This window comes from Chenopodium quinoa, unplaced genomic scaffold (genome assembly GCF_001683475.1).
Source record: "Chenopodium quinoa cultivar QQ74 unplaced genomic scaffold, ASM168347v1, whole genome shotgun sequence".
In the NCBI taxonomy this organism is placed as follows: domain Eukaryota; kingdom Viridiplantae; phylum Streptophyta; class Magnoliopsida; order Caryophyllales; family Amaranthaceae; genus Chenopodium; species Chenopodium quinoa.
Window position 1 is genome coordinate 192,009 of NW_018744311.1, and position 24,348 is coordinate 216,356.

At 38.5% G+C, this 24,348-nt stretch overlaps 6 protein-coding genes across 12 annotated transcripts; 4 read left to right on the top strand and 2 right to left on the bottom strand.

Annotated features, from left to right (window-relative positions):
- Positions 1 to 5,790: 5,790 nt before the first annotated feature.
- On the top strand, positions 5,791 to 9,116 carry LOC110695884 (peptidyl-tRNA hydrolase, mitochondrial). Of its 2 annotated transcripts, XM_021873109.1 has the most exons (8): positions 5,794 to 5,997; positions 6,398 to 6,685; positions 6,793 to 6,860; positions 7,043 to 7,093; positions 7,203 to 7,276; positions 8,103 to 8,161; positions 8,237 to 8,313; positions 8,750 to 9,116. In XM_021873109.1, exons 2-8 carry the CDS (start codon positions 6,469 to 6,471, stop codon positions 8,909 to 8,911), a joined length of 708 nt encoding a protein of 235 aa, XP_021728801.1. In that variant the 5' UTR covers positions 5,794 to 5,997; positions 6,398 to 6,468; the 3' UTR covers positions 8,912 to 9,116. The 2 variants fall into 2 exon arrangements, with proteins under 2 accessions (XP_021728802.1, XP_021728801.1); XM_021873110.1 differs by lacking the exon at positions 6,793 to 6,860 and having other exon boundaries at positions 5,791 to 5,997; positions 7,047 to 7,093.
- A 420-nt stretch (positions 9,117 to 9,536) lies between these two features.
- On the top strand, positions 9,537 to 12,705 carry LOC110695886 (uncharacterized hydrolase YugF-like). Of its 3 annotated transcripts, none has more exons than XM_021873112.1 (8): positions 9,540 to 10,096; positions 10,183 to 10,275; positions 10,379 to 10,590; positions 10,684 to 10,828; positions 10,912 to 10,984; positions 11,429 to 11,575; positions 11,698 to 11,823; positions 11,943 to 12,705. In XM_021873112.1, the coding sequence occupies exons 1-8, from the start codon at positions 9,849 to 9,851 to the stop codon at positions 12,036 to 12,038; spliced, it is 1,140 nt and encodes a 379-aa protein (XP_021728804.1). In that variant the 5' UTR covers positions 9,540 to 9,848; the 3' UTR covers positions 12,039 to 12,705. The 3 variants fall into 3 exon arrangements, with proteins under 3 accessions (XP_021728805.1, XP_021728804.1, XP_021728806.1); XM_021873114.1 differs by having other exon boundaries at positions 10,001 to 10,096; positions 10,178 to 10,275; XM_021873113.1 differs by lacking the exon at positions 11,943 to 12,705 and having other exon boundaries at positions 9,537 to 10,096; positions 11,663 to 11,753.
- A 123-nt stretch (positions 12,706 to 12,828) lies between these two features.
- Positions 12,829 to 15,175, bottom strand: LOC110695885. Its single transcript, XM_021873111.1, has one exon. The coding sequence runs from the start codon at positions 14,717 to 14,719 to the stop codon at positions 13,046 to 13,048; it is 1,674 nt and encodes a 557-aa protein (XP_021728803.1). The 5' UTR covers positions 14,720 to 15,175; the 3' UTR covers positions 12,829 to 13,045.
- Positions 15,176 to 16,192: 1,017 nt separating this feature from the next.
- LOC110695892 (UMP-CMP kinase 3-like) lies at positions 16,193 to 18,921 on the top strand. 3 transcript variants are annotated; one of them, XM_021873120.1, is made up of 9 exons: positions 16,193 to 16,421; positions 16,509 to 16,567; positions 16,872 to 16,949; positions 17,187 to 17,235; positions 17,350 to 17,467; positions 17,733 to 17,889; positions 18,077 to 18,157; positions 18,245 to 18,352; positions 18,454 to 18,921. In XM_021873120.1, exons 2-9 carry the CDS (start codon positions 16,529 to 16,531, stop codon positions 18,568 to 18,570), a joined length of 747 nt encoding a protein of 248 aa, XP_021728812.1. In that variant the 5' UTR covers positions 16,193 to 16,421; positions 16,509 to 16,528; the 3' UTR covers positions 18,571 to 18,921. The 3 variants fall into 3 exon arrangements, with proteins under 3 accessions (XP_021728812.1, XP_021728814.1, XP_021728813.1); XM_021873122.1 differs by lacking the exon at positions 17,187 to 17,235; XM_021873121.1 differs by lacking the exons at positions 16,193 to 16,421; positions 16,509 to 16,567 and having other exon boundaries at positions 17,149 to 17,235.
- A 389-nt stretch (positions 18,922 to 19,310) lies between these two features.
- On the top strand, positions 19,311 to 21,475 carry LOC110695891 (putative ETHYLENE INSENSITIVE 3-like 4 protein). Its single transcript, XM_021873118.1, has one exon. The coding sequence runs from the start codon at positions 19,941 to 19,943 to the stop codon at positions 21,438 to 21,440; it is 1,500 nt and encodes a 499-aa protein (XP_021728810.1). The 5' UTR covers positions 19,311 to 19,940; the 3' UTR covers positions 21,441 to 21,475.
- A 110-nt stretch (positions 21,476 to 21,585) lies between these two features.
- LOC110695888 (protochlorophyllide-dependent translocon component 52, chloroplastic-like) lies at positions 21,586 to 24,307 on the bottom strand. 2 transcript variants are annotated; one of them, XM_021873117.1, is made up of 6 exons: positions 23,514 to 24,307; positions 23,197 to 23,384; positions 22,753 to 23,023; positions 22,459 to 22,659; positions 22,178 to 22,368; positions 21,586 to 22,040 (listed from the first exon to the last, which is right to left on the bottom strand). In XM_021873117.1, the coding sequence occupies exons 1-6, from the start codon at positions 24,072 to 24,074 to the stop codon at positions 21,785 to 21,787; spliced, it is 1,668 nt and encodes a 555-aa protein (XP_021728809.1). In that variant the 5' UTR covers positions 24,075 to 24,307; the 3' UTR covers positions 21,586 to 21,784. The 2 variants fall into 2 exon arrangements, with proteins under 2 accessions (XP_021728809.1, XP_021728808.1); XM_021873116.1 differs by having other exon boundaries at positions 22,459 to 22,662.
- Positions 24,308 to 24,348: the final 41 nt, after the last annotated feature.

Below are 24,348 nucleotides of genomic sequence, written 5' to 3' on the forward strand. Positions count from 1 at the left end.
GTTAATTTAATTGTTTTGGGTTTTGATTTTAGTATAAAGATTATATTTTTAGTATCAAATTATATTTTAATGGTATAAAGATTATAAATTTCAGATTATATTTATGTTATAAATTTCATATTTTATGAATTATAAACCTAGGGTTTCAATTTATTGAAAATCATAATTTTAGGGTTTTTATGAACAATTGATTTAGGGCTTTTATAGTAATGATGTTTTGAAATTTTGGTGATTATAACTACTGATTAGTTTAACTTAATTCCAGATTATTTTGAACACGTAGATTCGTGTTTTAATTTTTAGATTTTCGTTCGTTATTTTAATCCTGTTTTAATCCCGATCAGATTCTGAACTCATCCGATTTTGATGAAAAAGTAGTGCTTTTCATGTGGAAACAACGTTTTAAGAAAGCCATACTACCTTTGGTAGTGATCACCACCCTCTCGTTGCCAAATTCAGCCTTTAAATATGATTTTCGGGCAGTTTTTGATTTTAACGAAGTTTTTTTATACTTAAAATATTATCCTTGAGTTTGATTAATAAAATTAATTATGTTTAAAGTTAATTAAGCATAAATATATGTTTTTATTGAAGTTTTAAGTGTTGGAAATAGCTTCTAAGTACTACTTTTGATGTTTTATAAAGAGGGTTTAATCACCCATTAAAAAGGGAGATTTTTAGGGGTTTTTATATAATTTTCAGATTTTTATTAGACTTTGAACTTGCTGTAATTTCATGTATAAGAGTGTATTTTAAGGTTTTTATGAAGAAAATTAAAAGAACTATATATAAGCCTTTAATTTTAACTAAAGGGAAGGTTTTAAAGTGTTGTTTGATTTGGATTTTGAAGGTTTTAAAGTAAGTTAGTATTGCTGTAAATTTGATTGATTGGGTATTGATTGAGATGTTATTATTTGGCTTAGGAGAGGAGTTTATTGAAGGTGATTTCTAGTTAGTAAAGTGGCATACCAATTCGTTTGCTCAAGGTACGTACAAGTTACGAAACCTTTCTTTTAGGTGCATGCTTAAGGACGACGGATCGAGAACTTAGTATCATGTATAGGGATGATTGAGTTATATTGTTTGGTTATACATTGTGAATTTCGTATGACGTGCACTATTTTATATTGTAAGTATTATTTGTGCTCTAATTATGCAAGGTGCGCTTAGAGGCAAAGATATATGATTGGTGTAATGATTAATTTATTACTCATTCATGATTATGCAAGCAGGATGAGTAAAGGAAGAATCTAAGTCTTCTAAGACGAGGTTAAGGTTTTGGGGTGCCTTATTGTCACGGTCCGGGAGTTTGGACCCCGAAACGTGCGGCGCGCTCTAGCCTTTTGGCGGCAAGAACGCTAGCCTTGAGCGGAAGAGGGGCTTGTGAGCACAAAGCAACACAAGCGGGCAATAGAATCTTAGGAGCACTCACGTCTATCTGGGCGACGGAGTGCGGGTGGTCGGGGCTTGTGACGGCCGATACTTCAAAGCGGGCACAAGCGGGTCCGAACCACGAGTCCTTAGCGCATCAAGTTGGGTTGGAGGGGAGCTAATATGCAAGTAAGACACAATATCTATAAAGGTCTAACAACAAACAAGCATAAAAGCAAGGCAACACTTGGTAGAAGGCTTTAAGATTTCATTAATCATTCGCCCTCTAAAGAGCTTTAAATGACATACAAGGAGAATCCCTAGTGAACACTAATCTGACAGTAACACAATAATGGGACCTCAAGCTAAGAAAACATAACCTAAACTCTAGGAAAGCACTTAAATGGAATCTAATACATCAAAAGGAGTTGGATTCTAACATCCTCCCCCACTTAAGCTGTCGACGACCTCGTCGACTTACAAAAGTTACAATCAAAATTAGAAAACCCTAAACTATCTCAAGTTTCGGATGCGCCCGTTGGTGCGGCTATCTTCTGGAATCTTATCTGACTCTTGAGCTGGATCTTCTTTGTTGACGAGGAGCTTGTCTCTGGAGTCGCTCGGCTCGAACATCTTGTTGAGAGCTTCATCTCTAAATTTCCTCCTGGGAGTGGAATCTGTTGAATTAAGGGGGACAGCTGCTTCCACCATCATCTGTTGGGGAGCTGCTTCCTTGAGACTGTGGTGGAGAGCTTCAAGTTGTGGCTGGTGCCTCTTGGGTGACCATTTTCTTTGTAATCCCTTGCACGCGCCCTGCGTTGTTTGCTCAACCACTGTTTTTCCTCCCTCTTGGGAGGTTCTTCTTTGGTGTCTCTTTGGTGTCTCTGGGCTCGTCGCTCTTTGCTTCGAATCTTGTGACTGATTCTGGTTTTGGCGGGTGTGTATCTGGGATGTTTCCAACTCCATGGGCTTCATCTCCCACTTCTCTGGGTTTCTGGTGCGAGCTTGTTTCTTCGATGTTGCCTTCTTCTCAGGCTCCATCACTCGCATTGCCGAAAGATATCGGACTTCTGGTTCTTCTTGAGGTGCTATCATTCTCATAGCACTCAGGCATCGTATGGAACCCATCCTATATGTGGGCTCCTCATCGCTGCTAGTCTCTTTTGTGGCCTCCTAAACGGACATGGATGACAATCTCTTTTGGATCTTGTCAAGTTCTTCTTTATGCTCGCAATCCCACCATTTGTGTGGACCTCGACAAAGTATGCAGTTTATTGCCCTTGTGTTTGCCGAGGATGCGCCGACCCTCGAGTTTCCTGAGTTGTGGGAGGGGGTAGATGTTTGTCTCTGGGCATCACCTCCTCCACTTCTTCTATGATATGTATTAATGGTGTTGGACGATACTCGTGAGCCGTTCTCTGTACCCTTTGGAGAGCTTGGAGACGGACTGTTAGAGCGTGTTGACGTCCCACTTGAATCCTTCTCGGATTGACGACCCTTCCCGACTGAGTAGTCCATCAATCTCTGAGCAGCACACATAGCAGCAGCGAGGGTATCAATATTCTGCCTCAAAATCTCTCGTTGCGCCCATTCCTTTAACCCGTTGACAAAGTTGAACACACGATCTTTCTCATTCATGTCTGTGATGTCCAACATTATCGCCGAGTATTCCTTAACATAGTTGCGAAGAGAACCCTTCTGGCGGCACTCTTGCAACTTCATCCGTGCAACAAACGCTGTGTTGACGGGGTAGAATTGTTCTTTGAGTTCCTCTTTGAACTCCGCCCATGTATCAATCTTGATCCTTCCTGCTTCGATGTCTGCGTGCTTGGTGCGCCACCACAGCTTAGCATCTTCGGACAAGTACATGATGGCAGTATCCACCTTCTGATTGTCACTTAGTTGACATATTCGGAAGTACTGCTCCATGTCGAAGAGGAAGTTATCAACTTCTTTCGCATCTCTAGCGCCACTGTAGTCGCGAGGTTTGGGCGGCTTTATCTTCGCCGCACCAACACCCAGTGCGTCTCTGCCAACAGCGCGCGTTAAGGTAGCACATTTCTCAAGTGCTTCGTCGGCTTTTCCTTGAACAAATTGCAATTGTTCGCGGAGGGCATCTCTGTCAGCCATCAATTTCACAATTTTCTCGGCTTGCTCGTGTACAATGACTTGGAGCTCGGCCCATTTGTCCGCCTTCTCCTCGAGCCAAGCGAGCCTTTCTTCTACGAATTCCATCTTCGTGTAGCCCTCCTTGGTGCCTACACGGGTTGCTTACGACGAGGTTTGAGCCTCGGCTCTGATACCAACTGTCACGGTCCGGGAGTTTGGACCCCGAAACGTGCGGCGCGCTCTAGCCTTTTGGCGGCAAGAACGCTAGTCTTGAGCGGAAGAGGGGCTTGTGAGCACAAAGCAACACAAGCGGGCAATAGAATCTTAGGAGCACTCACGTCTATCTGGGCGACGGAGTGCGGGTGGTCGGGGCTTGTGACGGCCGATACTTTAAAGAGGGCACAAGCGGGTCCGAACCACGAGTCCTTAGCGCATCAAGTTGGGTTGGAGGGGAGCTAATATGCAAGTAAGACACAATATCTATAAAGGTCTAACAACAAACAAGCATAAAAGCAAGGCAACACTTGGTAGAAGGCTTTAAGATTTCATTAATCATTCGCCCTCTAAAGAGCTTTAAATGACATACAAGGAGAATCCCTAGTGAACACTAATCTGACAGTAACACAATAATGGGACCTTAAGCTAAGAAAACATAACCTAAACTCTAGGAAAGCACTTAAATGGAATCTAATACATCAAAAGGAGTTGGATTCTAACACTTATGCACTCAAGGTATTTATACATCGAGGTAGTAAAGGAATTAATAAATGTTGTTTGCCACTAATAAATCAAGAATTGAAATTGAAAAGTTGTTTTACTTGATTGAATTGATATTGGATTGATTGTATTGTTATGCATATGAGTCATCACCAAGTCTAAACCTGTAAATCACGTAAAATGCAAGATGGATGAGCAATAAAACTCTAGATTGGTGCACTTCTGGAGTAATGACAATCAGGGATTGGGGTACATGGGGTATTAGCCGTGTACTTTTCTCGAGGGCGTCTGATCTACGAGTCTCTTATTTCAAATATTTTTCAAAACTAGGAGTTAGGTGAGATCTCATACCAACTACGGTCACGGAGTCGTGCCCGTGGTCGTTGGATGTTTATTGATGTTTCCGAAAGGAGACATGGGGTTTTTATTTTATTGATGTTTCAAATGGAGCATGGGTTGGACAACCTTGTCTATTGCGTAATCCAATGAATAAAAATAATGATTTACCTATTATTAATTAATGGAGTCTTAGTAATATAAATAGTTGAGTCGTGTGTTGAGTCTATAATTTAATGATGCATGATGATTGATTATTAGTAGCATGTTATGGATTTCTTAATTTATTTCGCAGTTTGTATGTACTCAGCTTTGCTGATTGCGTGCTTTGTGTGTCTTTCTTTGGTCATGGCCTTCGCCTTTCAATGACCCTGTGACGATCCAATTTTTACACTTGTAATATTGGGGAGCAGAATTACCACAGGTTCTTACACATGCAGCATTCATCAGGGTTGTGGGATCTTGAGTAGAGAGTTGGTTGTTTGCATTTTATTTCTTTTGCAAGTTTGAATTTATTTTAATTCGACACTATTTCTTTTGGGTTTGAATTTATTTGAACACTGAATTTAATCACTTACTACTTTTATTGGGTTTTGAATAAGGGCCTTAATGGTTCCAAGTTGTATGACTTAATTTGGTTTCATTCGTTGGTTTTGAAACTTATTTATAATTGATTTAGTTTTTCCGCTGCTATTTTTTCTAATAAAGCATTAACGTTTGAATACGTGGCGGTAGCACGTCAGTAATTCTCTTGAATATTGTTCAAGGTCCTCACAGGTTTAAAGAGAGAATTATTGGGGTGTTACATATTTTATGTATTATTTGTCAAACAATATTTATATATCTAGTGTTGAAAAGACTTTTCGTATCGATTTTTAGGATTTAGTGGTGATTGTAAATGATACGATTTCTAAAAATTATATAAATATGTAAAAATAGTGTGGATATGTATTATTATGCTTTCCGTATCGATTTTATATGGGAAAACCATGGCGATCGTAAAAATGATACGACATCCTTAATTATTTCACAAACATACTTGCATATTGTAGCGAATGAACAATTGCTACGAAATAATCGATACGAAAAGTGATTTTTCTTGTAGTGAATAAGGGTTAATAAGTTCAGATAAGTAAAAATCAAGTGAATAGAACGCACCCTATGCTATCTCGGTCATACGGTGTGGCCGGCAACGCCCAAGTACGAAAATTTGTGAAACTTAAATGATACGGAGCCACTTCTTAACATTACTCCGTCGAAGAATAAAAAACCGTTGATATTATGCAGATCTGACGGTTGAAGTAATGTCCGTGGCATTAATCTTCATCCTATGTTCTCATTTTTCTCACCTTCAAGCTTTTCACTGGACTGCTGCACCTCTCTTCTCCCACACAACCCACTCCACAATTGAAACTTACTGAAGCGCCTTTTGAGCTTTCTCTCCTCCAGTGAAACAGCTCCGAGGTATTTTATTTTTTATTAGTTTTTGTAAAATCATCAATATCAATTTCACAATATAGGGTTTATCGTTAATTTGATTCAGGGTTTTTCTAACTGTTATAAGGTGGACTATTGAACTTTTGATTATAATTACCAAACTTAGTGATTAGATTATAACGAGCTATTTTGTTGCTAGAGTTTTTGTTTGTGAAATTTGCATTGTTTTTCTCAAGCAAGAAAAAATTTATGCGATTTTTGGAGCCTGATTTGATAAGTGAGTTATATAGAATGACTAATGTGTTGCAAACTACTCTTTATAACCCTTAAATGTTAGGACGGAACTATGAAAATGACAACAATTGATTTGTTACCCTTTATGATGCGGAGTTTGTGATGTTATATGCCTGGTATGCGATATTTGTAGCCCTCAAGGTGCAGTAGGATTCAAAAGCAGTACATTGGGTGTCATCCGTGGTGGTCGAGGAAGGCTGGCTGATGTTGAGGTGGTTGAGCAGAGAAAACAGTGCTGTTGGACGGAGTTTGAGTACATGTGTTAACCCTCCATTGCCATGGCTTTTCGTGGGATTAGGCAATCCTGGTGATAAATTCAAAGGCACTCGTCATAATGTTGGCTTCGAAATGATTGATGCACTTGCTGATTCTCTTGGCATTTCACTCAATAATGTCCATTGTAAAGCTTTATTTGCCCAAGGTTTTGCTTCTCTTTCTACTTCTGCTACCTGCTACCAGCTAAAGAACTGTTTCTGATTAATTTGACCTCCTCAAAAATTTATTTGAAAACTGTAATTCTGTTCCTAGGGTTCATTGCCAATGTCCCAATTTTCCTAGCAAAACCTCAGACTTACATGAACTTATGTGGCGAATCTGTGAGTCAGCTTCCTATAACTCTGTTGTGTTATTATTGAGATTTTGGAATGAATGTAGATGATATTCTGCTTATTACAGTACAAGAATAGCAGATGCTTCATTCATGGATTCTGTCTTCAAAATAAGTGATCAAGCTTCTGTTTCAGGAGATTGGTGCTAATCATTGTTCGCTTGATTGTAGACAGGTCCACTAGCAGCATATTACAAGCTACCTCTAAATCGAGTGATGGTGGTAATGTATTCTCAATCATTGCTAACTTCATTACTTTTTTTCCCCTGGCTCAACATACATGATCCTTTTGGACAAGCTGTGCTATTTGAGGGTTCTTTTCAATCTGCAGTTCCATGATGACAAGGAGTTGCCATGTGGCGTACTTCGGCTTCAACACAATGGTGGTCATAGCAGTCACAATGGGTATGCTCTCAAACTACTGGGTTTCACTTATAGCTGTTTTTTTTTTTTTTTATTCAGAGTATCAGAAGTTCAAAACAATCATCAAGTATCTTCATTTATGCATATTGAATTGATGCATCTCCTGTTCAGTTGTCATGTCAATTCGACTCACTGATTCAATCAAATTTTCACTTATTCAGTATCAAATTGTCGTTGTCTTTATTTCAGTCTTATATCATGGGCTAACATTTACATATCTTTGCCAATGCAAGCATACTACTAGGTTCTAGCTGGGATGATTAGGCCCATTTTTCCACTTCCGCCTGAGCCAAGATTGTCAGGGGACTGTATTAATAATCACCCCCCCCCCCTAATGATTCAAATAGGAAAAGAAAAAGAAAAGGCTTACTTAAAAGTTTTCCATGAGGTTAGCTTTTGATGCTTAAATTTAAAATGAGACCATTTATGGAAGTAAGAAAAGAAGAAAAATAGTTCATGTAATAGAGCCTTAAAAAAGAAAAGAAATCTTTACTAACACAAGCATACTCTGTAATTTGAAAATTTGTTAGCTGAGCTGTTTATAGGGCAAGGGAATATCCATGTTTTCTTCTGGTTAAGTTCTACTTATAGAGAATTAAATTATAATATAGCAGTCTATATAGAGTATTTGAGGATCTTGGTTTCTTGGAAGTTACAATGTTGAGTCACAAATCTGCTATTGTGTGTTGTGTTATACTTAAAGAGTTAAAACTAAAGCCTATCTGCTTCTTTTGTTTATATGAAGTGCTCTGTATTTTAATTCTACCCAGTGGAAGTGACCTATCACTTATTCCTATTGTGACTCCAGGCTGAAGAGTGTAATTAATCATTTTAGAGGGAACAGAGACTTTGCTCGCCTTAGAATTGGTATGTTTGAATTGCTTAGTTTTTTTTATGGCTTGTTAGATTTGTTAATATGCTGATAAATGCAACCTTGAATAGGAATTGGGAGGCCTCCTGGACAAATGGACCCCAAAGCGTTTTTGCTCCAAAAGTTCAATTCATTGGCAAGAGAACGGGTAAGTTGGGTCATATGCTTTTGAAATTCTATGACCTGTCTACACAAGCTTCTTATGTAGTGAAAGTGAAACAATACTGACCTGACAATATTTAAGCCACTCTGGGTCCATCTCAAGGATAATATTCAACTTAGCAGAGACAGGTTTGAGTACCACAGATAAAAGGTAGTTTGGTGTGGATAAGATACTTCGAATGATTCATAATGTTATGTAAAATTATAGTGAAATTTCCATATATGCGATAGTAAGGTTTGAGGAGACAAATTGGAGAAGAGAGAAGGGAATTCTGAATTCTTAAAATTGGGATGTAATTTTTTTTGATACCCATCACTTGTTTAAGTAAGTTTCTGAACTTCATTACTCCATGTGTCCATTTATCCTCTCTGACCCGACTTCCTCCTTGAATGATTTTTGACTTTTTGTGGCATGTGATTAGATTGATGCTGCTCTGAAAGAGGGAGTTGATGTACTGAAGCTGATGCCATCAGAGGGCTTTATGGAATGTGCAAGGTGGTTCAACAGTGAACAAAAGTACAAGCATATAAGGCCACATACCACATTTAAGTTAGAAAGCATGGACAATCATCTGGCTCCTTAATTTGGTATTTCCAGTGAGCACATGACAACCAAAGCAGCAAGTTTAAGCTCTGTTATCAAGTAGCAGCTTTCTTTTATATCGCTGTAATTAGATATTGCTCCTTGCTCATGTTGTATAAAGTATAGACCTTGTGATTATTAGCAGGACTCAACAATAGTTGATTGGCTCTAATTATTATCTTAATAGAATTGATTGTTGACGAGAATCAGCATGTTGCTAGTCTATTGTGACTTGTGTGAGAGTGCCAAAGTCTGTCAACCACAAAGTTGAAATGATATTAGCACACTAAACATTGACTTTTGGCACCAGATTAAGAGTACAGTTTTCCGCTTTTAATCACAAGGATGTGTACCAAAGTCAATATAAGGTTTGCCAAAACTAGTTTACCACAAGGTCTTTACTCGCAGTACATGGACACCCAGCAATGTCTTGGCCAAACAATGCTGTGGCCTGTTTAGGTTGGGTCTAGTAGTGTATAAAGTAAATATGTAATGTTAGTAGCTTAGAAGGTAATGTTTTAAGGTTGATAACCTAAATTAAAATTTTGTTTACGCCTTTGAACTTTGATACTTAAGATACAATGAGCGAGTCCAATTCAACATTTTTTTTTAAACTTTTGTATTAAAAAAATTTCAAAATAAAATCAAACAAAATTCATATAAATCCAGATAGTTATTTAATACAGTGTGATGCATAGATTACGCCTAAGCAGCAACATGATGAAAACGGAAAACCCCATTACTTGTACTTCCATCCAAATAAGTGAACAGGAAAAGAAAAGAAAAGAAATCTGGTCGATAGACTACAGGTAAGGAAGAGGCGGAGAAATAAAGGATTTGGGACAACCGTGACCACCAAACATATTTTCCTTTGTTTTGGTTGTGGCACAAAGTTAGACAGTAGAGACAATTCAAAACACAGACATTAAAACATAAAAATGAGTAGCTTGGAAATTTCTGTCTGTAATTCAGACCTCTATTTCCATAGCAACAGCAGCAGAACAAGCATAAGAAGAAGAAGAGCAAGAAACTACCTCAAATTTTCACAGCCCTCTTTTCTCAACTCTCTTTTTGTACCCAATTTCTCAACCTCCTCAATTTCAACTAAACCCAAAATTGTAGTTAGCTCTTTTTCTGCTGATCATCCCACATACACCCTTGAACATCAACCACCTGTCCATTCTTGGTAATTTTCTCTTCTCTTTCATTTCTTTTGTTGATTAATAAATTTATCATTTCAAACTAATTTTCATGTTAATTTAACAAGCAAAGCCAGTGGAAATGGAGGGGATATTCGATTCGGTATCAACGCTGTGGAGATACCGGCCCTGCACTTGTTCTCGTCCATGGCTTCGGAGCTAACAGGTTTTTGTTTTTCTTCTCATCATTCAAGTGTACTGTATAAAATGTGAATATAAGTTCATCCATTCATTTATTGATTGGTGATTGCCCTGTTTCTTGTCAACAGTGATCATTGGAGGAAAAACCTACCAGTTTTGGGAATGTCACACAGGGTTTACTCCATTGACCTCATTGGTTATGGTTACTCTGATAAGCCCAACCCTCGCGACTTTGGCCCCACTTCTTTTTATACCTTTGAGACGTGGGCGTCCCAGCTTAATGACTTTTGTGTTGAGGTTGTCAAAGATGGGGCATTCTTTATATGCAACTCCATTGGAGGTGCCTACTTTTCATTGTCTGAATTTCATAAGCAACGATCGTGGTTCATATAGATTAGCAGCAATGAACAATGTTAATCATCATTTCTTGTAGGTCTTGTTGGGCTTCAGGCTGCAGTTATGGAGCCACAGATATGCAAAGGTCTTATGCTACTAAACATATCTCTTCGTATGCTTCATATCAAAAAGCAGCCTCCACTAGCCAGACCTCTAATCAAAGGCTTTCAGAGTTTACTGCGGTAATAGATTTTGCCCGCACCCAACAGTCCCTTTGCTGTGTTCCAACTCAACCTGTAACATCGTTTCATTTGTTATGTGGCAGAAATACCGATCTAGGTAAAGTTTTTTTCAGAACAGTAGCCACACCTCAATCTGTCAGGAACATTCTGTGCCAGGTATCAACTGTTTGTCTATGTTTTTTGCACTCTCATAACCAAAGTTAGGATCATTATGATCTCTTGAAATGTAGAGACCTATTATTAAAGAGTATAGTAGTAGCCTAGATACCAGCAGGAATCCAAATTAGCTTGTTTCACTAGAAGAATATGTAAAAATGGAACACATGTATAGTCAAATGTTCTGGTTCTTCCTGCAACCTGCAATCACTATTGGTATGATACCAAGTATGGCACACAACTGGTGTTATGTGTACTTGTCTTCTTGCTAAGACCTTGAGGTATTCTTGTCTGTGCAAACCTTTCTACTTCATTTTATGCATTGAGTAGAAAGATATGTACAATCACAGTGCTTAAAGCTGGATAATTTGTGAATAGAACCATCTGTATGTTGTTATGGAATAAGGGGGATGGCTTTGCTTAGACTAACAGATGTTATTTCAGTGTTACAATGACACCTCCCAGGTGACAGAGGAACTAGTTGAGAAAATCCTTCTTCCTGGGTTGGAGCCAGGTGCTGTTGATGTTTTTCTGGAGTTTATCTGTTATTCGGATGGTCCTCTTCCTGAGGAGCTATTGCCTCTAGTTAAGGTCAGGGGTGTTTAAATCTTAAATGCTGCTCTTTAGTTCCTTATTCTCTCATATATGGTAATGATGAGTCAATATGGGTGTCCTCAGGTCTGAACGCATACAAATTTTGTTCCTCTTTGCAGTGCCCGGTACTAATTGTTTGGGGTGACAAAGATCCATGGGAACCCATTGAGCTCGGAAGAGCTTATGGAAACTTTGATACTGTTGAAGATTTCATTGCCTTGCCTGGTGTAGGCCACTGCCCTCAGGTCTGTCTTCCTTGCTTTAAACATACACTTTTGACTTAGTATTTTTAGCTCCTATGCTTGCTAACTACGTAGTATTAACTTTATGCCTGTTCTCTCAACTGCATTAATTTGTTGTGCAGGATGAAGCACCCCATTTGGTGAACCCATTGGTGGAGTCATTTGTAGAGCGTCACTCTGCAACCAGAACTGGTGCTCCTTCGGAATCATCAGTGTGAGAGAATGTTTGTGAGCTGTTGTTTGCCCTTTTCTTGGCTGAAGATGGTTCATTTGCTAGTGATGTTGACTGCTGCTGATCTGATGTTTGGATAGAGAGGTGGATAAGCAGGAAGTCTGAGACTTAATGTTGCTTGGTGTGATTTATCATAATATTGTCCTACCTGTATTCCAGATAGCTTGAACCCCAATAGAGTGTTCAGAACATGCAAAAACGAGACATTCAGGCAGTTCTTCACACTGGATTTGAACAAAGGAAGTGATATACTTTTGTACTCCATCATTACATTGTATGAATCTCAAATTGATGTTTATAATATCCAATATACAGCATTTTGTACTCCATCAATACATTGTATGAATCTCAAATGAAAAAATGTTAATTGCAAAGCATGGAACCAGCCTTTTTGTGTAAAAATGTCTGCATGTGCTCGTGCTCGTAAACCACCATTGCAACAAGGAGAGAGAAAAAAAAAGCTTCAGAATTCAGGATTCGAGTTAAAAGATACAGAGAATAACAATGGAACACAACTCCTTGATCAGGATTATGTAAGCCTTAAAGTTGGAAACTATCAAAAATAAAACAATATTCAATCACTCAATGATCACCTAATATTCAAATCTGTAGAGATATTTCAAAATCAAAGATATAATTCATGAAAGGTGGTGAAACATCTGCAGCATGACAAGATAAGTTATAATCTCAACTCTCAACTCTTTTCGTTCAGTAAATTTATGGGTGGTGAATCCTACATTAGGATTAGTACATATGTGAAAAAAGGTATTAACTGCTTTTCGGTACAAAGACAATAAATTCTATTAACTGCACAAATCGTAATTAAATGGTACAAAAAATTAACATATCCAATCATCATTGAAGAACAGACTAAAAATCTGGAATGAATGAACAAAATAAAACTGGCATGTGTAGTTCTGATAGAGACACATGAACTGCAAGATGTACAGAACTCAAATTATAAGAATTATAATGGACAATGTCCAGACCTGATCAACATGTATTGATACCATCCTTGCAGTCGCTGGTCAAGTTGTAGAATGTCTCCACCCGCGTCTTTCCCCTGATAAAAACCTCTGTATCTACCTCAGCTCTCATGTAACCATCAAAATTGACCGGGCGGCCACCATTCAAAGCTGTAGTTTCATTATACCAATCACTCGTGTTACCCCACAACTCCTTGTAATCATCAAGCAAATGCACCTTGTAATGTGACCTTAGTTTATCGAAGTAGTTATAGAAAGGCTCGTTTGTGGCAATATACAAATTCCTCCAGGGCTGTATCACTCCTTGAAGCTTTGAGACAATAGCTTCAGGAGATGTGTCGGCATCCAGGTGAGGCCATAGTTGCTTGTTCTGAGCCTTTTCTCCTCGAACCACATGAACTGCATCGAAATCCCAATCCAATTTCCCGCTAATCTCAGAAACTATATTCATCAGCCTCTTTGATTTCCAGAGAGCATGCCATGGTCTCTTAATGTTGTTCGCAGCTTGTCCTTCACAAACCCTGTACCAATAATTTTCTGGTTCTGGAGCATCAAAGTGCCTCCATATGATGGTGCTTCTATCCTTCTTTAGTTGCATGGGTGTGGTCTTATAGCTTGCCACCTTCCTCACTGGAATCTTCCTCTTATGGTTCTTGTCCCATCTTTTCCAGTCCCTAAGAAATTCCCGTTCCTCCACAATGGAAGCCTCCTCCTTGAGATGCTCAAAGTCAAAATAGAACCTAAAGTCCTTCCCCTCCTCATCCTTGCCACTAGGATTATACTGAGAAGCCAAACAAACACTCAAATCCATCACAAACGTCCTGTTCAAATACTGAGCTTCCCCCAAAGCACACAAGAAACTCCACATATAATGATTCATCCCTTTGCAATAATCCCCACCACGGGAATAATACAAGTACCTCCCTCTCCTAAAATTTGTATCAAAGCTAATCTTGGGTATAGTATCATTGATCTCACTGTCCCGGTAGGGAACAGCCACCTTGGGATTACGATTGGCAGGTGTGGGACGTGGTCTAGGGCGCCTAGCATTAACACCAGAATGCCAGCCACTAGCACCAATAACCTTATAAGCACAATCATCCCCAAGGCCAATCCTAAAACGACGAAAATCCCTGTATTTCCTCCAAGACTTCTCCTTTCTATTCCGAAACTTCCAAGCCACATCACACTGATTAGGCTTGGAACCATTAACAGGAGTAGAATACTCTAGGAAGACAATGGACTTAAACAACCTCAAATTAAAGCGCTCAATAGCGATCAAAACACGAGGATCGGAACAATTGACCCCGGCCTTGAGGTCCTCAGCACAAGCAGCAGGAGCGAGGGTGGCATTAGAGGTAAGATTATGCTCAAAATTAGCAATGAGAGTCTCAGTAATAGGTTGCGAAACAGAAGAAGGAGCAAGAGCAGGAGGAAGGGAGAAATCCTCGCCGGTTTTAAGGACGGAGGAGTCGTCTTTGAAAGTGGCATTCTCAACCTGAGTGAAGAGGTTAGTAAGAGCAGGAGCAGATTGAAGCCATGGATCTGGGGGTTGGTAAGTGATTGCAATAACAGTTATTATTAATACTGCAAATACGAATACAGAGAAGCATACATTGCTGATTTGCTTTATTAGCTTTTGGGCTATGGGGGCTTCTGCTGAATTCAGGGGCTCTTTCATTTTCTTTCAAGATCAAATCAAATATTTCTCCCTAATTTAATTGATTTGATCTAGGGTTTGTAAAGCTAATTGAAATTGCAAAAAGCATTCAAAGATTGGATTTTGGATCTAGAAACTAGAATCTAGAGAGAGAAAATCATGGCGGAAACTTACAGTAAGCTCAGCTGCAGAATTGAGTAAGTCTGTAAATCTTCGTCCTCTCCGAAGCTGTTGAGTAGAAATGAATCAACTTGAGTTCTCAGTTGACTGTGAGTTAAGTAGAATTTTCTGGGGCCCATTGCTCAAGTTAAGCTATCACTATAATAATCATGTACTAATTCAGATTTGCCGACAATAATCACTTATCATTGTATTTTTTTTTTTAATTTGGTGGCAAAGATTCCTTTTTAGCAAATTTGCTAGAGTTAAACAAGCAAACAAGTTCTCACTTCACTTTTTAGTTTTCACAGATGAGAAACTTATTGTGTTTATTCACCGATTGTAATCTCATTCACCTTTTTTGATCAAAGTCAACTATTTGATTAAAAAAAGATAAGTTTTTAGGTTAAAGAATAGGGAAATCATATCATTATTTGTTTATAATTGTGTGTGTTTGATCTTTTGTGGTATGAATCCAAATCACTTTTATTGGTTGTAGATAATGTAGTTAAGGAGATAAATGTATTTTAATAATTTTATATTATGTACGTATTTTACTTTTATTCACCAACATCAGTCAACTTAGGAATAAAAAAGATTTAACCTATCGAAAATCAAAGTTCAAGCCAAACGAGTGAATTTGATTGATAAAACTTTAAACTCCAATTGTATAATAATTTTTGTACGGGATATACCGGTAGCATCCTTTATTAGCCGGTAAAAGAGTGCGGTACAGTTAAACCCTCGTTAATTAGCATATAAACCATGGCCCTTATCGGCGTTATTCTATGCCACGTAGAGAGCTGCTTCGGGCCACGTCGGCACCTGCTGCCTATAGGGTCGGTGTGCCACCTATTTGCATAGGTGACACCTGCTTGGTTGTGTTTCTATAAATACCCAAGCAAATCCCCATTTAAAAGGTAAAATCTCTCTCTCTCTAAAACACTTTCTCTCTCTTCTTTCTCTTTCTTCTCACAAAGGTACTGACTTTAGCATCGGAGTGGTTATTCTCGGATAACCCCCGGGCTAGCTAATCTGTATTGGCTGTGTAGGTGCGCAATTGGACGGTAAACCATTACCAGCCCTCAGACACTGACGGAAGCAGAATTCACACGGAACAATTTTCATTTTGTAAAGGAAACGTCAATGCGGATCTACAATTTTTGGTGATTACTACTCCATTCGTCTTTTCTTTTATTTGCCCAAAGATATAATTAATTTTTGGTTGATTGAAATTAATTTTTTATAATCATAATTAAAAGTTTCAATTTAGTAATTTGTAAGAAAGGGAGGTTGTTCCGTATGTTTAAAAAGACAAACAAGTGTTGTAAAATATATTCTGGAACTTGTCTAAAATGTTTCAAGGAATGGGGGAATAAGAAAAAGGGAAAAAAGAATAAAATGAAAGAGAAAGGAGAGATGTTTGTTTGATCTATTCCAGGGAGAAGGAGCAGCTTCCGGAACTCATCTGTGTCTTAATCTTCATCTTCACTGCAACAACACCAACGCCGTCGCCGACCTTATTCCCCTCTATCACTTCTCCCTCTTCTATATCTGTGTTTTGGTAGGGATATTCATTTACTACGAGTAGTATATAATTGTCAACTGCGACTAGTTTTATCTAATTCCCCTTTTAATTCATTTATTGCAGGTGCTTCATTAAGGTTTAGCATGGAATCTCATCCTCCTCCTAACCATAATCAGAACCAGGTTCATCTTCACCTTCTCACTTTTGCCCCTTCATACATTTTTTTTTTTTTTTTTAACTTAAATACAAGTGTGTGATGAATTGAATGCTCTTGTTTAGTGTGCTTAATCTTGTGCAAATTCATTGCCTTAGTTGCCCCTTATACAAACTTGTTTAATGCTCCATGTTTGACTCTTTTCAACCAATCAATCACCTGTACTAAACTAGTACTGTAGCAGTATACATGCCTCATGCCACTTTTATTGAATACACACTTCATTTCCATGCTAAGCTATTCTTGACTAATCATAAATGTGTTATGTGTAGGTGTCTCATTGTCCCAAGAAATGCTCACCTTGTATTCACTGGTTTCCTCACTACAAGAAGAAGAACAAGCAGAATCAGGTACTTGTTATATCAGATCACCTTCATTGGCTGCTTCCTTTTTAACTACTTTCTCAAACTGCCTACCATTATTTCATCAGGGTTTCAACTTTAAAAACTTGTTGGATAACAGTAACAAAACCTAGCCTTCAATTACAGTAGTGCTGTCTAGATTAATGTGGTTTTCTTTGTCTAACCATCAACTCTGGCCTTATATTAGTGTAAATTCCTCTCTTCATGAATCAATATGGTTGGCAGGATTCAATTGGAAAGCTACAAAACCGTGACATTATTGTATATGTTCTTGGTAATTTCTTTCTCAATATTCAGACCTTGTCTGTGAGTTGGTTATGGCTGTACCGCTTGTGTTCCTGTCAATTACTCGTTGATGCTGAATAATATCTGGAATCCTGAATGCTAGGTGGTCCTGGGTGTGGAAAGGGAACCCAATGCTCTAAAATTGTACATCACTTTGGTTTTACTCATCTCAGTGTGGGAGAACTCCTAGAAACTGAAGTCAAGAGCGGATCTGAAACTGGGTTAGTGCCTTAGTTATTTGATTAAATTACGTGCTCTTGGAATTATAATAAAGAATTTGTCTTTCTGCAGTAGAGTAGAGGTTATTAACTTTTACTACGCATTATTTTGCTGTGTTTATGCTTCATGGCAATTGGCAACAATATTCATGATAGTAAAGAAATTTGTCTTACTGCAATAGATTAGAGGTTGTTAGCTTTTATTGTACATAATTTTGCTGTGCTTTTGCTTCATGTTACAATTTTCATATGTGATCCTTCCCACCAGAAAAATGATTCAGGAATTCAAGAAGGAAGGAAAATTGGTGCCATCTGAGGTTGTTGCAAACCTTCTGAAACAGGCAATGCAGAGGAGTGAAAACAGAAAATTTCTTATTGACGGCTTCCCCCGCAATGAAGAAAATCGTGTGGTTGCTGAGAAAATGGTACAGTACTTAGTCACATTGCTTGATCATTAGACTGGACGTTGATTGTGATGCGTTGTTGTTGCATTGCTTGATCATTAAACTGCAAATTTATCACAGTTTTTAGTTACAGGGCCTCTACTTCTTACATAATGACATAATGTTGCTTGTTAGCTGTACTGATTCAGTTTTTAATATTATCATACAGTTGGGGATACAGCCAACTATTGTAGTAGTGTTTGATTGTTCTGAAGAGGAGATGATCAGGCGTGTTCTGCACAGAAATCAGGTATGATGTTTCCACGGTCTGTGAAAGTGTCAAGTTCTTGTTAAATGATCAGCAGTAGGCATTATGTGTTTTTGATTGTTTACATAGGGAAGGGTGGATGATAACATGGACACAATAAGGAAGCGTCTTAAAGTTTACAAAGAATCCACGCTGCCGGTGATTGATTACTTTGCCAAAAAGGGGAAGGTCCGAAAGGTAAACTGCTTGACAGCAGCAAGCTGTTTAGAATGTAGATACTAGTATGACTTTTTATGTTAGAATTGATAACTTTTGTCTGCATCATGTTTATATATCAGATTAATGCTGAGAGACCTGTTGAAGAGGTGTTCAGATCAGTGGAGGATGTATTTTCTGAGCTTGGATTAGTGAAGCATGAGACTGAGGCTGGGAGAGCATATGTACAAACAGCATAGTTTAGTGTACTACTATGATGGGGACAAATATGATTTCTCTTAGCTTGTTTTGTATATTTGATATACTTTACCTATCCCCTGTATATATAATTATATAGTGTATCTCTGACTTCAATTTAGGAAATACTTGCTCTCTTCTGAAAATTACAGTTTCGTATGTGCACTTGTACATTGTATTTCCTGTATTATGTCGGCCATATGAACACATATAGTGATCAATATGTAGGAAATTCAGCTCATGGTAATGAGCTGAATGTGTGTATATTTGTCATAAAGAAAATATTGAGTATATATTTGTCATAAAGAAAACAATCACATATGTGAGTAAGACATTCCCTCCGTTCAATTTAATTTGCTTTTCAATTGTTTTAGTCAAGCTCAATTATATCTTCTGCTTATTCATGTGAAGCTGGATCTTACACAATACATTACCTCTATATCTTTATGATATGAAATCAATTTTTTTTTCTTAATATTTTGTTGTATTTACAGTAAAGATATTTGGCATACATAAGCAAGAAGACTGATGGGGTTTCAGAGAGGCAAGCAGCAATATTGGTAATGGCAGAAAGTCAGAAACTTGTGAGCTGTTTCATGTTTAAGAAGTAAGGTATGCAATAATGGACAAAGGTGGTAATCAAATATGGAGAATGTAAGACCATGTTCGGTTACACAATATAATAATAATAAATATTATATATAATATAATGTTTGTTATTGAATAAATTCCTAAGACATGATATTTAAATATAAATAAATAGCAAGAGAAGCTGAAATGAAGGAGATAGTAGTAATACGTGTAAGTCATGCAGAGAAGGAAGAGAGGAAAGGGAAAGTGAGTAATGTGATTGCATGCATGCGATTAGCGTCAGCACTGACTCATGAAATTTGATTTGTTGTTTTAATCGGCGCACTGAAACTTTGTATATATGACTACCAACTCTGTCTGTGGTCTGTGTTCTGCTTAATTGAATCACCAACCATTTTTAACCAAAACAGACACCTGCTTCCGTGGAGTGTGGATTCACCTCCCTCAAAACCATGGGCTTTCATCTTCATCTTCTTCTTTCTCACTGATATTTATATCTTCCCTTTTTCTTTTCTCTTAACTCAACCCCTCAATGACTCCTTACTTTTTTCTCAATTTCTGCTCCTCTTCTGCTGCTCCTCTCTTCATACTTCTTGGTCCGGCTTCCCAATCTGGGAGGAAAGCTCTTTTTATTTTTTAGAGTAGACTGAATCTATATTACTAGCACTACTCTACTTGGGCTATCTTGTTTTGTTTTTCAATTAATTATTTCTTTCAGTGTTTGCTTAAATACACTTCTTATATAGCTAGTTAGGTAGTGCATACAGAATCAGTACTTGTAATGGTAGAGATATCTAATCTGATGGATCCTTTGAGCTCCGGAGAGATGTCAGAAAGCGAACCAGAAGAGCTTAGCTATGCCGATCTCAAGAAACGGATGTGGAAGGATCAGGTGCGCATGACGAAGCTGAAATCACAGAAGCACGCCTCAGAGGCCGAGGCAGAAACAGCGGCAGTTGCAGCAATAGATGATGATGAAGTTATTGTGGAGAGTGAAATAAATAAGGAATCAAGCACAGCTGCAAGCAGAGAAGAAAAGTCGAGGCGTAAGAAGATGCTGAGATCTCAAGACGCCATATTGAAGTACATGGTTAAACTGATGGAAGTCTGCAAAGCACAGGGGTTTGTGTATGGAATCATCCCAGAGAAAGGGAAGCCTGTGACAGGGTCATCTGACAGCCTCCGGGAGTGGTGGAGGGAGAGTGTCAAATTCGACCAAAGCGCACCCCAAGCCTTGCAGGACTTGATTCCTGCTATTGCAGAATGTGCAGCAGGTGCGCTTAATGATGAGAATTCCACATCCTTGTTGCATATGTTGCAGGACCTTCAAGACACCACTCTAGGATCCCTCTTATCTGCACTTGTGCAGCACTGTATCCCTGCTCAAAGGAGGTTTCCACTTGAAAGGGGTTTAGCCCCTCCTTGGTGGCCTACAGGAGACGAGCTTTGGTGGGGAGAGCAGGGCCTGCTCTCCGTGGAGCAAGGTCCCCCTCCTTATAGGAAGCCCCATGACCTTAAGAAGGCTTGGAAGGTGAGTGTTTTATCTGCAGTGATCAAGCACATGTCCTCTGACTTGAACCGTATGACGCGGCTGGTCAAGAAATCTAAGTGCCTTCAGGGTAAGATGACTGCCAAGGATACTGCTACCTGGTCTAAGGTTGTGGATCAAGAAGAGGCTCTCCTACAGCTCACCAACCAATGTCTCCACATAACAGATAAAGAAGGTGATGAAGATGTGAGTTTGGCGCGCAGTAACGAGCTTCAGCACAACAAGAGGAAGGCTGCAGGCGCTTTCAATCATCAAGATACAGAAATGGTTTACAATTTGCAAAGTGAGGAAGCAGAATTGGGGGTTATGGACAAATACAGTAGAAGAGACCAATGTGATTTTTTACCAAGTATGAGTCCTGGATTTGAGTCTGCTTATGCAAATCTAGTTGCAGATTACGACAGTTGCCATAACTTGCAACACAAAGCAGCCTCCTTACCATTAGATTTTCAAATGTCTGATTCGAGTGGCGATTCAACATTTCCTCCTTCTCCTTGGACTTGGGACGGCTATGTTCGAGAATGTGAAGAATCAGAAGTCATGAGTAATGCTGATATCACATTGGCAACAGGCGAAGATCCACAAGATCAAACACGATACTGGGAAATTAGTGATGATCCACATCTGGGTTTGGATGCCGCCTTTCAACTTCACAGAAAAAACTTGACCCTCCTTCAAGAAACTAATATTTGGGAACTATCTTATCAAGAACCTGATGATGACATAGACTGAAGACTTTGTTCCCTTTTCTTGTCTGCGAATCCTCTTTAATATTTGGGATTGGTAATGTGGCTATATATTACACTGCTGCTTTGTTCTTGATTCAAACTAGTAATGCTATTTATTATTATCATTATTATATTGTAGCCCTTTCGTGTTCGCGTGTTTCCTTTCCAATATACAAAATGGTAGCTAAAAATACAAATAAAATTATATGTTTGTGAAATGCACACTCTCAATATAAAACTTGCAGTACTACTTGTGGTGGTGGTGGTGGTTTGAAATTCTGTTACATAAAGCAAGCACTTTCGTTGTTATTTTTGTCCATCTTATAGTGTAATATACATTGAATGCTCTCATCTAAGAGTATGGTCATAGTCGTGAAAGTGGAAATTTTTGTAAATGAAGTGAGACAACCATTTTGAGGCTACAAAGCATAGGATAGCCACCGTGAATGCAGCAGTCCGTTGAATTTTGGTCATCATTCCTTGTTTAGTTAGTCCTACCACCCCGATCACACAAAAAGATATCACCTGAAGCGCTGTCTCAGCTATGTTTAATCCTTTATAAGCAGCATTACAGCTGGAACAATTCACTACATGAGTCCAGTACCTGAAACATTAATTGCACACACTTGTTAGACAATCCAGAATTATAGTGGCAATAACTTGATTTTCTCCTGATCCTTTGTTAAAATTACAGAATTTTGAGCAATCACGCTGTAGAGTCGAGCTCTGTAGTATACACACCTGTCCAGTAGCTCTTCGCGTGGAGGAGTTGGGGGAAGAGCTCCTCCATTGAACTTGGAACCCCAGTTCACTTGGCCTTTTGAATATTTTTTCAACCACCTTCTATACCCAACAACAAGAGCATCTGACTTAGTTGGTACAAAACAGGTTTTATGCCAGTTGGTTGGACCAAACTCCATTATTTTTCGTTCCTAAATGGTGATGAGAAAAGCTTAGTAGCAGGATAGCATTAAAACTACAGTAGTATAATATATGCTTGAAAATTTACAAAGAAAGTGTACCTGAACGTGAAGAAGATAAAGATCAGAATCAAGAACCAAGTTTTGATTGAGATGAAACACCCATCTTGGGATGATTTGGTCCATCCAAACAGCAAAATTTCTAGGAAATGACCATATCAAACGGCTTTTGCCTGGACTGACGGGAATACAGATGAATATGAGAACAACCCTTTTCTGGGCTGACACCACCGCTGAGGACACCTGCTAAGAATCAGCCAGTTTGTTTATGTTTTACCAATGTCGTAATACTTGTATAATATCAACTACAGGCAAGAATCCCTAATCTTAAACAACCTTATTATTCACTGCTGATGAGACTGATCCATTGGCATTGTCAGTAGGTGGATCTGGATACACATAGTATATACAAGGCGCAAAGAACTTGCCAGAACCCCCGTCTTGTTTTGTCGTGAATCCATTCATGTCCATGTCCTTTACACTCAAGTTAAGAGGGCTTCCGCCTTCTCTATCAGCCTTTACTTTGGGAGTGGGTGTTTTCAGTATACCATAGTGCGCGTACGGTAAATGAGACGGGTCCATAAGATTTTCAGATAGAATCTCATACCTGCAAGCAAGAGAAACAGTCTATATTCTGTCAAAAATGTAAATCATAAAATTTAGGAACAATAATATAAAACAAAACCACATCAAAGGTCACAACAGCAATTTGATATTATTGAGCAAAACTATCAAGAATATACTCTTGAAATGTCAGAGAAAAAAAAGTTTCTTTAATACCCATAATTAATCTCTCTGTTGGCTAATAAATTGGAGTAAGAAGGATCATCAAGTTCAGGCAAAAAGGGAGGCTTTTTCTTGAGAAGAATATCCTTGAATTGGGGATCAGAATTTGGCCAAAACCAAACCATGTTATTCTGAACTGTGGTTGGATATACAGCAACACAAGCTTTCTTTGATGTGTGCACCTACACATTAATTCACTTCAATCAGAGAGCGATATAAAGAATAAATATACACAAGTAGATACACTTATAGTCGCGTTAATAGTGCAATTTGAATATATAGAATCCGGACAGAGGTAATAATAAAGTTACCGGAGGGCCATCAGTGGGAGCTTGGGGAATGAGTTTACATTGACCAGAAGCATCAAAACACCAACCATGGTATACACACTGAAGCCTTCCCCATTGATCAATACGACCCTCAGATAAAGGAGCCAAACGATGAGGACATAAATCATTAAAAACCTTCCATTGAGATTGAGTTTTATCCCACCAAACAACAATATCAAGACCAATGACCCTTTTAGCATGGGGCTTCCTTTTATCTAAGTCAGATACGGGCATGACAGGATACCACTGTGCATACCAATCAAACTCCTCCTCGACCTCAACTTCGACTTCATCGTTGGTGGATATCATAGGTGTAGGGGTACTGGTACTATTGGGAGCATTTGAATATTTATTAGTCCTGTTCCTCCTGCTAAGTTGATGATGATGATTACAGGTGAAAGATAATAAGCAAGTAGAATCTGCAAGTGGTGGAACCAACTGACGAGTAGTAGTTGTAGTTGTTGTTGTTGTGGTGAAGCAGAGGTTTTGATTGAGTGTTTGAATTCGTGTTGGCAACATTGTCATTGTGGAGTGAGCAGCCATTGTTGCTGCTTTTCTCTACTACAAGTATACACTTTTGTAACCAACAAAGATAATCAATGAATTTGTGGCTTAAAATTAAATTGAACACCAAACAGAAATGGTGTCCACACAATCCCAACTTCACATACATGTGTAGAAGAGTAATTGAATGGTCCCATCAGCCCATGTCTTGTTTCAATTGTGTTGACACATTAAACTACTCTGTATTAACACTTACAAGCATAACAATACTAGTTTTCTTCTTTGTTTTTTTTTTTCTCTTGCTACCTAATTT